Source organism: Anomaloglossus baeobatrachus, chromosome 3 (assembly GCF_048569485.1).
Source record: "Anomaloglossus baeobatrachus isolate aAnoBae1 chromosome 3, aAnoBae1.hap1, whole genome shotgun sequence".
In the NCBI taxonomy this organism is placed as follows: Eukaryota; Metazoa; Chordata; class Amphibia; order Anura; family Aromobatidae; genus Anomaloglossus; species Anomaloglossus baeobatrachus.
This window is the reverse complement of record NC_134355.1, coordinates 311,014,167-311,028,283: the sequence shown is the minus strand read 5'-3', so window position 1 is coordinate 311,028,283 and position 14,117 is coordinate 311,014,167. Positions and strand designations below refer to the sequence as shown.

General features: G+C 50.7%; 1 protein-coding gene across 1 annotated transcript; it reads left to right on the top strand.

The window, feature by feature from the left end:
- Positions 1-11,468: 11,468 nt before the first annotated feature.
- LOC142295216 (uncharacterized) lies at positions 11,469-14,117 on the top strand. Its single transcript, XM_075338298.1, has 6 exons — positions 11,469-11,487; positions 11,577-11,651; positions 11,809-11,886; positions 11,995-12,211; positions 12,291-12,450; positions 12,577-14,117. The coding sequence occupies exons 1-6, from the start codon at positions 11,482-11,484 to the stop codon at positions 14,036-14,038; spliced, it is 1,998 nt and encodes a 665-aa protein (XP_075194413.1). The 5' UTR covers positions 11,469-11,481; the 3' UTR covers positions 14,039-14,117.

The window sequence follows — 14,117 nt, the reverse complement described above, 5'->3', positions numbered from 1 at the left end:
ATCCAGAGGTTGCCACGGGTAACCTGAGTGACGTCACCGCTGACAGCGCGACTGAAGGTTGCTCTGTGGAGCTCACAGCAAGCGGTCGTGCTCTAGGTCCGCTCCTGTCAGCTTCTGATGTAGCAGAGCTGAAAGCGTTGTGGGACCTCGTGTGGATTATGTCGGACCGGGAGGGGTATTTGAGGATTAATAAAGTGATGAAAGAGGGTGTGTTTTTGTGTTTTATTTCAAATAAAGGATTTTTTCAGTGTTTGTGTTTATTTACTTTCACTACAGTTTAGTGATGGGGGGTGTCTCATAGACACCTGCCATCACTAAGCTAGGACTTAGTAGCAGCTATAGGCAGTGTGACAGCCGTTCAGGGCGGCGCCGATGATCGGTGAGTATGAAAAAGGGGGAGACCGACTAACCGACAGAGAGAGACAGAGAGAGAGAGATTTTCTAACCAGAAAGGAATTTACACATCTGAGCATGCTCTGTTGCTAAATTACGGAACCGTCGCCAGAATCAGTCATTTGACGGACTGGACGGATTCAGGCGCCCATAGGCTTCCATTATAACCAACGACGGATGCCGATGGAATCCTTTGCACTGCATTTTATCGACGCTACAAAAAACGTTACATTCTGTGTTGCTTCCGCCCAGCGGTCAGTCATTCCATGACTGATCAGTGGCATACCGGATGCAACGCAAGGCCATCAGTTGCATTCCATCATTAATACAAGTCTATGGCACAAAACTGAATCCTGCAAATTATTTTTCAGGATTCAGTTGTTTCTCTAAGGCTGCTTTCACACATCCGTTTTTTGCCATCAGGCACAATCCGGTTTGTGCCTGATGCAACAGATCCGTGGCAGATTGTGTAGAAACTGATGCGACAAATCCAGCAAAAAACTGATCCGTTTTCTTTTTTTTTTCATGAGAGAGATCCCATCAACACCACACACACGCAGGCACTACCGCCCCCATCATCACCGCACACACGCAGGCACTACCGCCCCCATAATCACCGCACACACGTAGGCACTACCACCAACATCATTACTACAGACACACCGGCACTACCGCCCCCATCATCACCGCACACACGCAGGCACTACCGCCGCCATCATCACCGCAGACACACAGGCACTACCGCCCCCATTTTCACCGCACACACCCTGGCACTACCGCCCCCATCATCACCGCACACATCCAGGCACTACCGCTCCCATCATCACCGCACACATCCAGGCACTAGCGCACCCATCATGACTGTACACACCAGCACTACCTGAGTGATGTCATCGCTGACAGCACGACTCACTTTAGTTGCTGCATGGAGCTTACAGGAGTGGCGGTGTTCTACTGGCGCTCCTGTCAGCTTCCGATGTAGCAGAGCTGAAAGAATCGTGGGACCTCGTGTGGATTACGTAAGACCTGGAGAGGTATTTGGGGGTTAATAAAGTGGTGAAAGAGGGTGTTTTTTTTTCTTATTTCAAATAAAGGATTTTTCTGTGATTGTGTTTATTTTCTTTCACTTACAGGTTAATCATTGGGGGTGTCTCATAGACGCCTGCTATGATTAACCTAAGACTTAGTGGCAGCTATGGGCTGCCATTAACTCCTTATTACCCTGATTGCCACTGCACCAGGGCAATTCAGGATGAGCTGAATAGAGTCCCGGGACTGTTGCATCTAATGGATGCGGCAATTCCGGGCGTCTGCTGGCTGATATTTTTAGGCTGGGGGGCTCCCCATAACGTGGGGCTCCCCATCCTGAGAATACAAGCCATCAGCCGTGTGGCTTCACCTTGGCTGGTATCAAAATTGCGGGGGACCCAACACTGTTTTTTTTTTTTTTAATTAATTATTTATTTTACTGGAAGATATAGACCCGCCCACCGGCGGCTGTGATTGGTTGCAGTGAGAAAGCTGTCACTCAGCGTGGGGGCGTGTCTGACTGCAAGCAATCATAGGTGCCAGTGGGCGGGAGAAGCAGGGAATACGAGGTGGAATAATGAGCAGTTGGCATTCTCAAAAGCTGGAGAAGCTGCCAGAGCAGTGTGACAGCCGTGCAGCGCCGCACCCGTGATCGGTGAGTATGAAGGAGAGACCGACTGACTAACAGACGGAGAGAGAGAGAGACCGACCAACATTGACAGAGAGAGACCGACCGACCGACATCGACAGAGAGAGACCGACCAAGAAAGAGACCAACAGAGAGAGAGAGAGACTCTGGGCATGCCCAGAAACAAAAACCGGATCCGTCGTTGGATTCCGTCATATGCCGTAGAACGCCGGATCCGGCGTCCATAGGCTTCCATGATAAAACACTCCGTACAAAGCTGGATCCGGCGATACGGTTTCTCGATTCAACGTTCCATCCGGCCGCTGGACAAGTAAATCTTGCCAAATCCGGCGAAAGCCGGATGGAACGCAAGGCCATCCGGCACAATCCGGCGCTAATAGAAGTCTATGGGGGAAAGCCTAAGGCTGCTTTCACACATCACTTTTTTGCCATCAGGCACGATCCGGCCAAAAAACTGATTCGTCACATCATTTTTTTCTATGCGTTCCTTCCGTTTATTGACGGATCCGTTGTGCTACTGAGCATGCTCAGTTCAAAAAACTTGATCCATCGTTGTATTCTGTCATATGCCGGATGACGACGGATCCGGCGCCCATAGGCTTCCATTATACAACATGCCTGACGGCGCCAGATTCAGCGTGGTCCGTTTTTTTGCCGGAGACAAAACACGTGCCATGCAGCGTCCTTTCCGGCAGCCAGACATGCAACTCAAGGCCATCCGGCGCTAATAACAATGGGGAATAAAATGGATACGGCGCCGGATCTGTTTTATCCGCATTTTGCCGGATTGTGCATGACGGCAAAAACCAGATGTGTGAAAGTAGCCTAAGTGAGGGTTCTTTCACACTTGCGTTCAGCGTAGTCCGTCACTATGGAGAATAGCGCAGTCCGTTAACGCACTGCGCTATTCTCCATAGACTTGTATGGATGACGCACTGTAACGCAAGTGACAGCGTTGCATCCGCTGGACGACGCAGCGTCGTTATTTTGACGCTGCGCCGGGCGGGAGGAACGCAGCATGTAACTTTTTTTGAGCAGCGCAATCCGTAGGATTGCACTGCGCATGCTCTCTCTGGCTCCCTGCACCCGTAACCAAGGTAAATATCGGGTAACCAAGCAAAGTGCTTTGCCGATATTTACCCTCGCTACGTGTGTAGGGAGCCCGACACTTCCCTGCTTGGCTGCGCCCCCTCCCGCACTCCACTCCGCATGTATATACACACACACACACACACACACACTCACCTGTCCTCAGCGCCATGGCCCGCTCGGCTCCACCCACTCCGCCCCCCGCACATATTCTCGGCCGCCGAACGATCAGCTGATTGACCAGCCGCCGGCATGTGAGAGCGCTCAGCTGAGCGCCCGGCCGCCGGCTATTGAGAGCGATCAGCTGATCATTCACAATAGTCTGCTGCCGGTAAAACTGTAAGGGTGGAAACACATCTATGCGAGTAAAATCGGTCCGACTGGGCTGAAAAAAACTCGGCTGATTTTAGTTCACGTTAGGTCCGAGTGCAACGCAAGTGCGATGCTTTTTCTGATTAAATTAATGATTTTACTAGCGTGTGTAATGCGTGTGTAATGCGTGTGTAATGCGTATTTTTTACTATGTCATCTGCCATTCAGCTCTGCTACATGGCCGCTGACAGCAGACACAGACAGCCATGTAGCAGAGCTGAATGGCAGATGACAGCAGACACAGACAGAGCCGCACGATCAGAATGAACTCGGGTGAACTTCACCCGACTTCATTGTCATGCTGCGGCTCTGTCTGTGCCGCGTCCTGATTAGCGGTCACCTGTGAAGGATTCACCAGTGACCGCTAATCCCCGGAGTGACTGAAGTTAGCAGCCCTCTCTCATACTCACCGATCCCCGATCCCCGGCGCGGCGCTGCACGGCATTCACACTGCTGCGGCGGCTTTTACTATTTTGAAAAAGCCGGCCGCTCATTAAACAATCTCGTATTCCCTGCTTTCCCCGCCCACAGGCGCCTATGATTGGTTGCAGTGAGACACGCCCCGACGCTGAGTGACAGGTGTCTCACTGCACCCAATCACAGCAGCCGGTGGGCGGGTCTATACTGTGCAGTGAAATAAATAATTAAATAATTTAAAAAAACGGCGTGCGGTCCCCCCCAATTTTAATACCAGCCAGATAAAGCCATACGGCTGAAGGCTGGTATTCTCAGGATGGGGAGCTCCACGTTATGGGGAGCCCCCAAGCCTAACAATATCAGCCAGCAGCCGCCCAGAATTGCCGCATACATTAGATGCGACAGTTCTGGGACTGTACCCGGCTCTTCCCGATTTGCCCTGGTGTGTTGGCAAATCGGGGTAATAGGGAGTTATTGGCAGCCCATAGCTGCCAATAAGTCCTAGATTAATCATGTCAGGCGTCTCCCCGAGATACGTTCCATGATTAATCTGTAAATTACAGTAAATAAACACACACACACACCTGAAAAAGCATTTATTAGAAATAAAAAACACAAACAAATTCCCTCATTACCAATTTAATAAGCCCCAAAAAGCCCTCCATGTCCGGCGTAATCCACGCACCTCCTGCGTCGATTCCAGCTTTGCTGCATGGAGGTGACCGGAGCTGCAGCAGACACCGCCGCTCCTGTCACCTCCACGCAGCAACTGAGGTGAGTAGCGCGATCAGCTGAGCTGCCACTGAGGTTACCCGGTGGCCGCCACTGGATCCAGCGGTGGCCGCGATTAACCTCAGTGACACCTCAGCAGATCGCGCTACTCACCTCAGTTGCTGCGTGGAGGTGACAGGAGCGGCGGTGTCTGCTGCAGCTCCGGTCACCTCCATGCAACAAAGTTGGAAGCGACGCTGGAGGTCCGTGGATTACGCCGGACATGAAGGGCTTTTTGGGGCTTATTAAATTGGTAATGAGGGAATTTGTTTGTGTTTTTTATTTCTAATAAATGATTTTTTCAGGTGTGTGTGTTTATTTACTGTAATTTACAGATTAATCATGGAAGGAATCTCGAGGAGACGCCTGACATGATTAATCTAGGACTTATTGGCAGCTATGGGCTGCCAATAACTCCTTATTACCCCGATTTGCCAACGCACCAGGGCAAATCGGGAAGAGCCGGGTACAGTCCCAGAACTGTTGCATCTAATGTATGCGGAAATTCTGGGCGGCTGCTGGCTGATATTGTTAGGCTTGGGGGCTCCCCATAACGTGGAGCTCCCCATCCTGAGAATGCCAGCCTTCAGCCGTATGGCTTTATCTGGCTGGTATTAAAATTGGGGGGACCGCACGCCGTTTTTTTAAATTATTTAATGATTTATTTCACTGCACAGTATAGACCCGCCCACCGGCTGCTGTGATTGGGTGCAGTGAGACACCTGTCACTCAGCGTGGGGGCGTGTCTCACTGCAACCAATCATAGGCGCCTGTGGGCGGGGAAAGCAGGGAATACGAGATTGTTTAAAGGGAACCTGTCAGCAGAAATGTCCCCTAAAACCTAACAGATTCCCCCTCTGCAGCTCCTGGGCTGCATTCTATAAAGGTCCCTGTTATGATTGTGCCCACTTTCTGACCGAAAAAAAGTGTTTATAAAGTTGTACCTTTTTGGCTTCTGATTCTGTAAATCCGTCACGGGGGCGGGCTGCCTGATGGCCGTTATTCTGCCCCCTGGTCCTGTATGCCGCCCCCATCGCTGATTTCAATACTTCTGGACGCCGCCCACTGCTCCAGCCATCCCCGCGCATGCCCAGTGCCCATCTCTCGGGGATGAGCACTGTGCCCAGCGTCACGTGCACGCAGGGTTAAGATTATGGGCGGTGCTGTGATGTTTATTCCTAAGCAACCGCCCATAATCGCGGGACCGCGCTTTCGGTGTAGTCACTGCTCCGCGCTCTTCCCATCTATTTCCTGCCTCGGGGCAAGATGGGAAGGAGGCGAAGTGAGGTCAGCAGCAGCGCGCTTGCGCAGAAAGAAGCAGGCCGAGGGGGAAAGCGCGGTCCCGCGATTATGGGCGGTTGCTTAGGAATAAACATCACAGCACCGCCCATAATCTTAACCCTGCGTGCACGTCACCAGCGGTGACGCTGGGCACAGTGCTCATCCCCGAGAGATGGGCACTGGGCATGCGCGGGGATGGCTGGAGCAGTGGGCGGCGTCCAGAAGTATTGAAATCAGCGATGGGGGCGGCATACAGGACCAGGGGGCAGAATAACGGCCATCAGGCAGCCCGCCCCCGTGACGGATTTACAGAATCAGAAGCCAAAAAGGTACAACTTTATAAACACTTTTTTTCGGTCAGAAAGTGGGCACAATCATAACAGGGACCTTTATAGAATGCAGCCCAGGAGCTGCAGAGGGGGAATCTGTTAGGTTTTAGGGGACATTTCTGCTGACAGGTTCCCTTTAATGAGCGGCCGGCTTTTTCAAAATAGTAAAAGCCGCCGCAGGAGTGTGAATGCCGTGCAGCGCCGCGCCGGGGATCGGGGAACGGTGAGTATGAGAGAGGGGGGGGGAAATGACCGACAGACTGTGAGAGAGGGACAGAGATAGTGACGGACCGACAGAGAGAGAACAAAGACCGAGAGGGAGAGACCGACTGACAGAGAATAGTGATTGACAGACATTGGGAGACATCACTCGTTTCCAGTGTTTTAGGAAACATGCGAGAAATGTATTTAGAAAATCGGATGTCACTAGGATGGTGTGAGTGCCGTCCCGTGACATCCGATTTTTTACACGCTCCCATAGACTTGCATTGGAGAAACTCGCAGTAGAAACTCGCAAAAAAGCAGCATGCTGCGATTTTTTTCTCAGTCTGATTTGGACTAAGAAAAAAATCGCAGATGCGAGCTGAATCATTGACTAACATGTGTCCGATTCCAATGCGAGATTTTCTTGCATTGCTCTACTGCGAGAAACTCGCAAGTGAGAAGCAGCCCTAAGGGTACTTTCACACTTGCGTTGAACGGTATCCGTTGCATTGCGTTGTGTAACGGATGCAACGGATGTGTTGCATATAGTGGCACAACGGATGCTTCAAAACAACGCAATTCGTTTTTATTTTTTTTTTATTTTTTTTACAGTTTTACCAGCGGCAGACTATTGTAAACGATCAGCTGATCGCTCCCAGTAGCCGGCCGCCGGGTGATCAGCTGATCGCTCCCAGTAGCCGGCCGCCGGGTGATCAGCTGATCGCTCCCAGTAGCCGGCCGCCGGGTGATCAGCTGATCGCTCCCTGCAGCCGACCGCCGGGTGATCAGCTGATCGCTCCCAGTAGCCGGCCGCCGGGTGATCAGCTGATCGCTCCCAGTAGCCGGCCGCCGGGTGATCAGCTGATCGCTCCCTGCAGCCGACCGCCGGGTGATCAGCTGATCGCTCCCTGCAGCCGGCCGATCAGCTGAGCGCTGTCACTTGCCGGTGCCCGGGCATGCCGGCGGGCGGGCGCTCAGCTGAGCGGTCACTTGCCGGCGGCCGGGCATGCCAGCGGGCGGGCGCTCAGCTGAGCACTGTGACTTGCCGGCGGCCGGGCATGCCGGTGGCCGGTCGCTCAGCTGAGCGCTGTCGCTTGCCGACGGCTGGGCGCTCAGCTGAACGTTCGGCCACCGCGAGCCAAAATAAAGTTTGATTTAAAAAAAAAAAGAGCATGCGCAGTGGAATCCAGAGGATTCCGCTGCTCAAAATAACGTTACATGCTGCGTTCCTCCCGCTGGGCGGAAGCAACGGAGCGTCACCCAGCGGAAGCAACGCAGTTCCTTTTGGTACAATCCGTCACCCATACAAGTCTATGGGAAACAGCGGAATCCGTTAACGGATTCCGCTGTTTTCCAAAAGGGCGGATTGTAACGGAAGGAAATAAACGCAAGTGTGAAAGTACCCTAAGGGTACTTTCACACTTGCGTTGTTTCTCTTTTGGCGCCATCCGCCCTTTTGGAAAACAGCGGAATCCGTTAACGGATTCCGCTGTTTCCCATAGACTTCAATGGATGACGGATGGTGCCAAAAGTACCTGCGTTGCTTCCGCTGGGCGAAGCTCCGTTGCTTCCGCCGAGCGGAAGCAACGCTGATTGTCACGTTAATTGCTTGCGTCAAAATGACGCCGAGCAGCGGATTCCGTTGGATCCGCTATAAATTAGAATGGGTCCCTATGTTAGCGGATTCCGTTGTAAATTGCTTTACAACGGAATCCGCTGCAGGATTCCGCTATTTTTAACTGCGCATGCCCAGAATGCAACAAATCTTGTTGTCCATGCCCCTTATCTCCAAAGGTATATAAATGCTGTAATTTAAAGCAGCAAACAATGCCTTCTGACCTGCTGACAAGCCTTGAATCCCTGAAAAGAAGAAGATAGAAGCTGAAGAAAGAACCAAGAAGCTGGAGCTGGAGAATCTTGGAGGAAATTCCTTGGTGAGTCTCATCGCCCCATTGTGCCCATATTTTTTTTTTTTTTTTTTTTGTTTTTTTCCTTTTTCTATTTTTAAATCTTAAATAAAGAGCTATAATGCTCCTTTTTATGATTTATAATTTCCAAAAAATCGAAACCAAAAAAATATGTAATAAAAATGTACTTCAATTTGGTTTTCTTGTTTTATTTTGCGCCTTTAGCTAATAATTTTTATTTTTATAATTTGGTAAGAAATGGTTGGTTCAATTTGTTGTGTTTTGTAGGGTGGGTGGTGTTTGGTCATGGGAGGTGAGGGCTATTGTTTGGTTGTGGGAGGTGGGGGCTATTGTTTGGTTATGGGAGGTGGGGGCTATTATTTGGCAATGGGAGGTGGGTTAGGTTGGGGGCTGTTTGTTCATGGTTGCTGTTTGGTCATGGGAGGTGGGGGAGGGTGGGGCCTGTTTGGTCATGGGAGGTGGGGTAAGGTGTGGTAGTAATTTTTTTTTTTTTTCTCCAATAGATCTAACTCCCAGCAGCAAGCCAGCACCTCGCAGCGGCAGCAAGCCAGCACCTCGCAGCGGCAGCAAGCCAGGCAGACGCCCAACTTCATTACTTATGTAAGTATATGTTCATCCCAACTGAACAGGTGAGTGTTCCAAAGCTGTTTAATTTTTTAATGTGTATTTTTTTTTTCTCCAATAGATCTGACTACCAGCGGCAGCAAGCCAGCACCTCGCAGCGGCAGCAAGCCAGCACCTCGCAGCGGCAGCAAGCCAGCACCTCGCAGCGGCAGCAAGCCAGGCAGACGCCCAACTTCATTACTTATGTAAGTATATGTTCATCCCAACTGAACAGGTGAGTGTTCCAAAGCTGTTTAATTTTTTAATGTGTATTTTTTTTTCTCCAATAGATCTGACTACCAGCGGCAGCAAGCCAGCACCTCGCAGCGGCAGCAAGCCAGCACCTCGCAGCGGCAGCAAGCCAGCACCTCGCAGCGGCAGCAAGCCAGCACCTCGCAGCGGCAGCAAGCCAGGCAGACGCCCAACTTCATTACTTATGTAAGTATATGTTCATCCCAACTGAACAGGTGAGTGTTCCAAAGCTGTTTAATTTTTTAATGTGTATTTTTTTTTCTCCAATAGATCTGACTACCAGCGGCAGCAAGCCAGCACCTCGCAGCGGCAGCAAGCCAGCACCTCGCAGCGGCAGCAAGCCAGCACCTCGCAGCGGCAGCAAGCCAGCACCTCGCAGCGGCAGCAAGCCAGGCAGACGCCCAACTTCATTACTTATGTAAGTATATGTTCATCCCAACTGAACAGGTGAGTGTTCCAAAGCTGTTTAATTTTTTAATGTGTATTTTTTTTTCTCCAATAGATCTGACTACCAGCGGCAGCAAGCCAGCACCTCGCAGCGGCAGCAAGCCAGCACCTCGCAGCGGCAGCAAGCCAGCACCTCGCAGCGGCAGCAAGCCAGCACCTCGCAGCGGCAGCAAGCCAGGCAGACGCCCAACTTCATTACTTATGTAAGTATATGTTCATCCCAACTGAACAGGTGAGTGTTCCAAAGCTGTTTAATTTTTTAATGTGTATTTTTTTTTCTCCAATAGATCTGACTACCAGCGGCAGCAAGCCAGCACCTCGCAGCGGCAGCAAGCCAGCACCTCGCAGCGGCAGCAAGCCAGCACCTCGCAGCGGCAGCAAGCCAGCACCTCGCAGCGGCAGCAAGCCAGGCAGACGCCCAACTTCATTACTTATGTAAGTATATGTTCATCCCAACTGAACAGGTGAGTGTTCCAAAGCTGTTTAATTTTTTAATGTGTATTTTTTTTTCTCCAATAGATCTGACTAACAGCGGCAGCAAGCCAGCACCTCGCAGCGGCAGCAAGCCAGCACCTCGCAGCGGCAGCAAGCCAGCACCTCGCAGCGGCAGCAAGCCAGCACCTCGCAGCGGCAGCAAGCCAGCACCTCGCAGCGGCAGCAAGCCAGCACCTCGCAGCGGCAGCAAGCCAGGCAGACGCCCAACTTCATTACTTATGTAAGTATATGTTCATCCCAACTGAACAGGTGAGTGTTCCAAAGCTGTTTAATTTTTTAATGTGTATTTTTTTTTCTCCAATAGATCTGACTAACAGCGGCAGCAAGCCAGCACCTCGCAGCGGCAGCAAGCCAGCACCTCGCAGCGGCAGCAAGCCAGCACCTCGCAGCGGCAGCAAGCCAGCACCTCGCAGCGGCAGCAAGCCAGCACCTCGCAGCGGCAGCAAGCCAGGCAGACGCCCAACTTCATTACTTATGTAAGTATATGTTCATCCCAACTGAACAGGTGAGTGTTCCAAAGCTGTTTAATTTTTTAATGTGTATTTTTTTTTCTCCAATAGATCTGACTACCAGCGGCAGCAAGCCAGCACCTCGCAGCGGCAGCAAGCCAGCACCTCGCAGCGGCAGCAAGCCAGCACCTCGCAGCGGCAGCAAGCCAGCACCTCGCAGCGGCAGCAAGCCAGGCAGACGCCCAACTTCATTACTTATGTAAGTATATGTTCATCCCAACTGAACAGGTGAGTGTTCCAAAGCTGTTTAATTTTTTAATGTGTATTTTTTTTTCTCCAATAGATCTGACTAACAGCGGCAGCAAGCCAGCACCTCGCAGCGGCAGCAAGCCAGCACCTCGCAGCGGCAGCAAGCCAGCACCTCGCAGCGGCAGCAAGCCAGCACCTCGCAGCGGCAGCAAGCCAGCACCTCGCAGCGGCAGCAAGCCAGGCAGACGCCCAACTTCATTACTTATGTAAGTATATGTTCATCCCAACTGAACAGGTGAGTGTTCCAAAGCTGTTTAATTTTTTAATGTGTATTTTTTTTTCTCCAATAGATCTGACTACCAGCGGCAGCAAGCCAGCACCTCGCAGCGGCAGCAAGCCAGCACCTCGCAGCGGCAGCAAGCCAGCACCTCGCAGCGGCAGCAAGCCAGCACCTCGCAGCGGCAGCAAGCCAGGCAGCAGCAAGAATGTCTTCTGAGGACAGCCCCCCAGAGAGACATCAGCGAATGGAGGTGAAATGTTCAAGTAAATTATTTTTTTTTTATTTAGGAATATGTTGAATTAATCAACTAGTACTAACAGTTTTTTATGTTGGATATAGGAGGAAGCTGCAGCCGAAGCGGGGGCGCCAGAAGCAGGACAGGGTGGAGAAAATAGTGGAGAAGGCTCGCAGGATGTAAGTGTATCCACAACAATGACATCATGACCATTACACCAGACACGCAGGACCAATTTACACAACAAAACTTAAAAGTTGCTATCATTACCATATCATGCCACATATTTAAAAGTAGAACTACACATATCGGTAATGTATTTTTTCATTTTTTCAGGTTGCACTGCCTGTCCGTCATAGAGTTCCTCCCAGGGGCTCCCGGGGTCGTCGAGGGCGCGGCGGTGGTCGACGGCATGTAAGTATTTTTTCTAGAACATATTTGGTTCCATTAAATTTTTCAAATGCATTATACCTAAAATACAGATTTTTAATTTTTTTTTTTTTTTTTTTTTCCTTGCCACAGGTTTCACAACGGCAGCAGGACGAGGAATCTGATGGGGGGGGGCGCGGTATAGACGTGGAACTCCTCATCAACCTCGTCCATGAACGGCAGCCGTTGTGGGACATGCAAGACCACCGCCATGCTGATTCTGTCATCACCCGACGGCTCTGGGAAGAGGTTGCCTCCGAAGTCGAAGATGGATGGGAGAATCTCAATGAAAGGGCAAAATCAAAAACAGGTAAGTAATCTACTTCAAAAATCAATGTTCTCAAATTCCCTATTCAAAGGCTAACCTTGTGCTTCTATTTTATTTTCAGTGCGTCGTCTGATAATACGGTGGCGGTCACTACGTGATCGCTTCAGGAGGGACTACAACTTGGAAATGGAGGCTCCAAGTGGATCGGCAGGACGCAAGGGCTCCCAGTACCGATATGCCAGAGCCCTTGCGTTCCTTAGAAGCACTATGCTGCCAAGACGGTAAGGAAACGATTTGTTTTTTGGAATGTTTTTAATTGTCTATAATTTTTTCTCAAACAGCATGTTATTGAAAATTTCATGAACAAATTTTAATTGTTTTTTTCCTTTTTGTTTTCATTCACACAGAACATTCACGAACACATTGGAGCCTGCATCCGGCCAACACCCTCCTGGAGCGATCCCACAAGTGACCGTTACCGGTGACCCCTCCAACATGTCTGGTGATACCTCTTCTGCTCTCTCCCTCCCTTCCACCTCTACCTCTGCTCCCTCCGTCCCGTCCACCTCTACCTCTGATCCCTCCGTCCCGTCCACCTCTTCCTCTGATCCCTCACAATCTACCCTCCCATCTTTCCCATCTTACCCACCCTGCCCATCAGCATACTGGCAGACCTCATTACATGAGGCTGGTCAGCGAGTAGGTGTTCCCTTATCCCACCCCTCTGACGCTCCCGACACTAGAACCGTGTTAGGTTCTGGGCGACAGCGACAGAGGGGACAGGATCGGGGCAGCGCCGAATTCTTACATCTGAATGCATCCATCCATAGTTTTATTAAAGTATTATCTGACCAAATTCTTGCTGGCTTCAACCTGATAAACCATAGTTTACAGGAGTTGACCAGCAAGATGGATCAGGTGCTTTCAGCTGTAAGACAAACACCTAGCCAGCATTATTTTCATTCAGTAATTGGTCAGCTGGAAAACCTACCGTCTGAACAGCAAATACATGTAATGAGGGCTTTCCAGAATGCTATTATGCTACTGAATCCACTACCCCCTAACACCACTGCCCCTCCTCAGCACCCTGCCCCTCCTCAGCCCCCTGCCCCTCCGCAGCCCCCTGCCCCAATGCAGCCCCCTGCCCCAATGCAGCCCCCTGCCCCTCCGCAGCCCCCTGCCCCTCCGCAGCCCCCTGCCCCTCCGCAGCCCCCTGCCCATTACCAGCACCCTGCCCATTACCAGCCCCCTCAACATTATTACCACTCTTCACTACCCACCCAGCACACAATCACTTCCCAGCATAATTACCCTGTACAAACATCCCTTCATTCCCTGTCTCCACATGTCATGCCTGTCACAAGTCCATGTCCTTCATCACTGTCTTCTACAACTACACTCCATTCCCCATACCATCATTCTCATTCTTCACCACTCTTAATCCAAACCCAACCATCTTTTTCAATTCCCACCGATACACCTTCCGCACAACACCCATCTCCCAGCCCTCAGTCATCTCCAAGCCCTCACCCATCTTTTGCAATGCCCACCTATACACCTTCCATACATCACCCATCTCCCAGCCCTCAGTCATCTCCAAGCCCTCAGCCATCTTTTGCAATGCCCACCTATACACCTTCCATACATCACCCATCTCCCAGCCCACAGCAATCTCCCAGCCCTCAGCCATCTCCTGTTGCTACACAATTTTTTCCACCAACTTCCATTTCTTTTTCAACACCCTCACCTTCTTCAAATGTCCAACCTTCTCCCTCCCCATCCTCTCTAAATACACCGCATGTTGAAGGGGTCAGTCCTGCGAGCAACACCAGCGATATCTCCACCCCACATAAATACTTAAATTTATAACTTTACAAATTTTTCTACTTTAAGAAATAAACAAACAATGGAATGTGTATTCAATAAAAATCTGTTTTTATTTAACTTA

Bases quoted from the DNA above. Each gene is read 5' to 3' on its own strand.
- LOC142295216 (XM_075338298.1), top strand. The intron at 11,652-11,808 runs GTAAGTGTATCC...TCATTTTTTCAG, and splicing joins GTGGAGAAGGCTCGCAGGAT to GTTGCACTGCCTGTCCGTCA. The intron at 12,212-12,290 runs GTAAGTAATCTA...TTTTATTTTCAG, and splicing joins AAGGGCAAAATCAAAAACAG to TGCGTCGTCTGATAATACGG.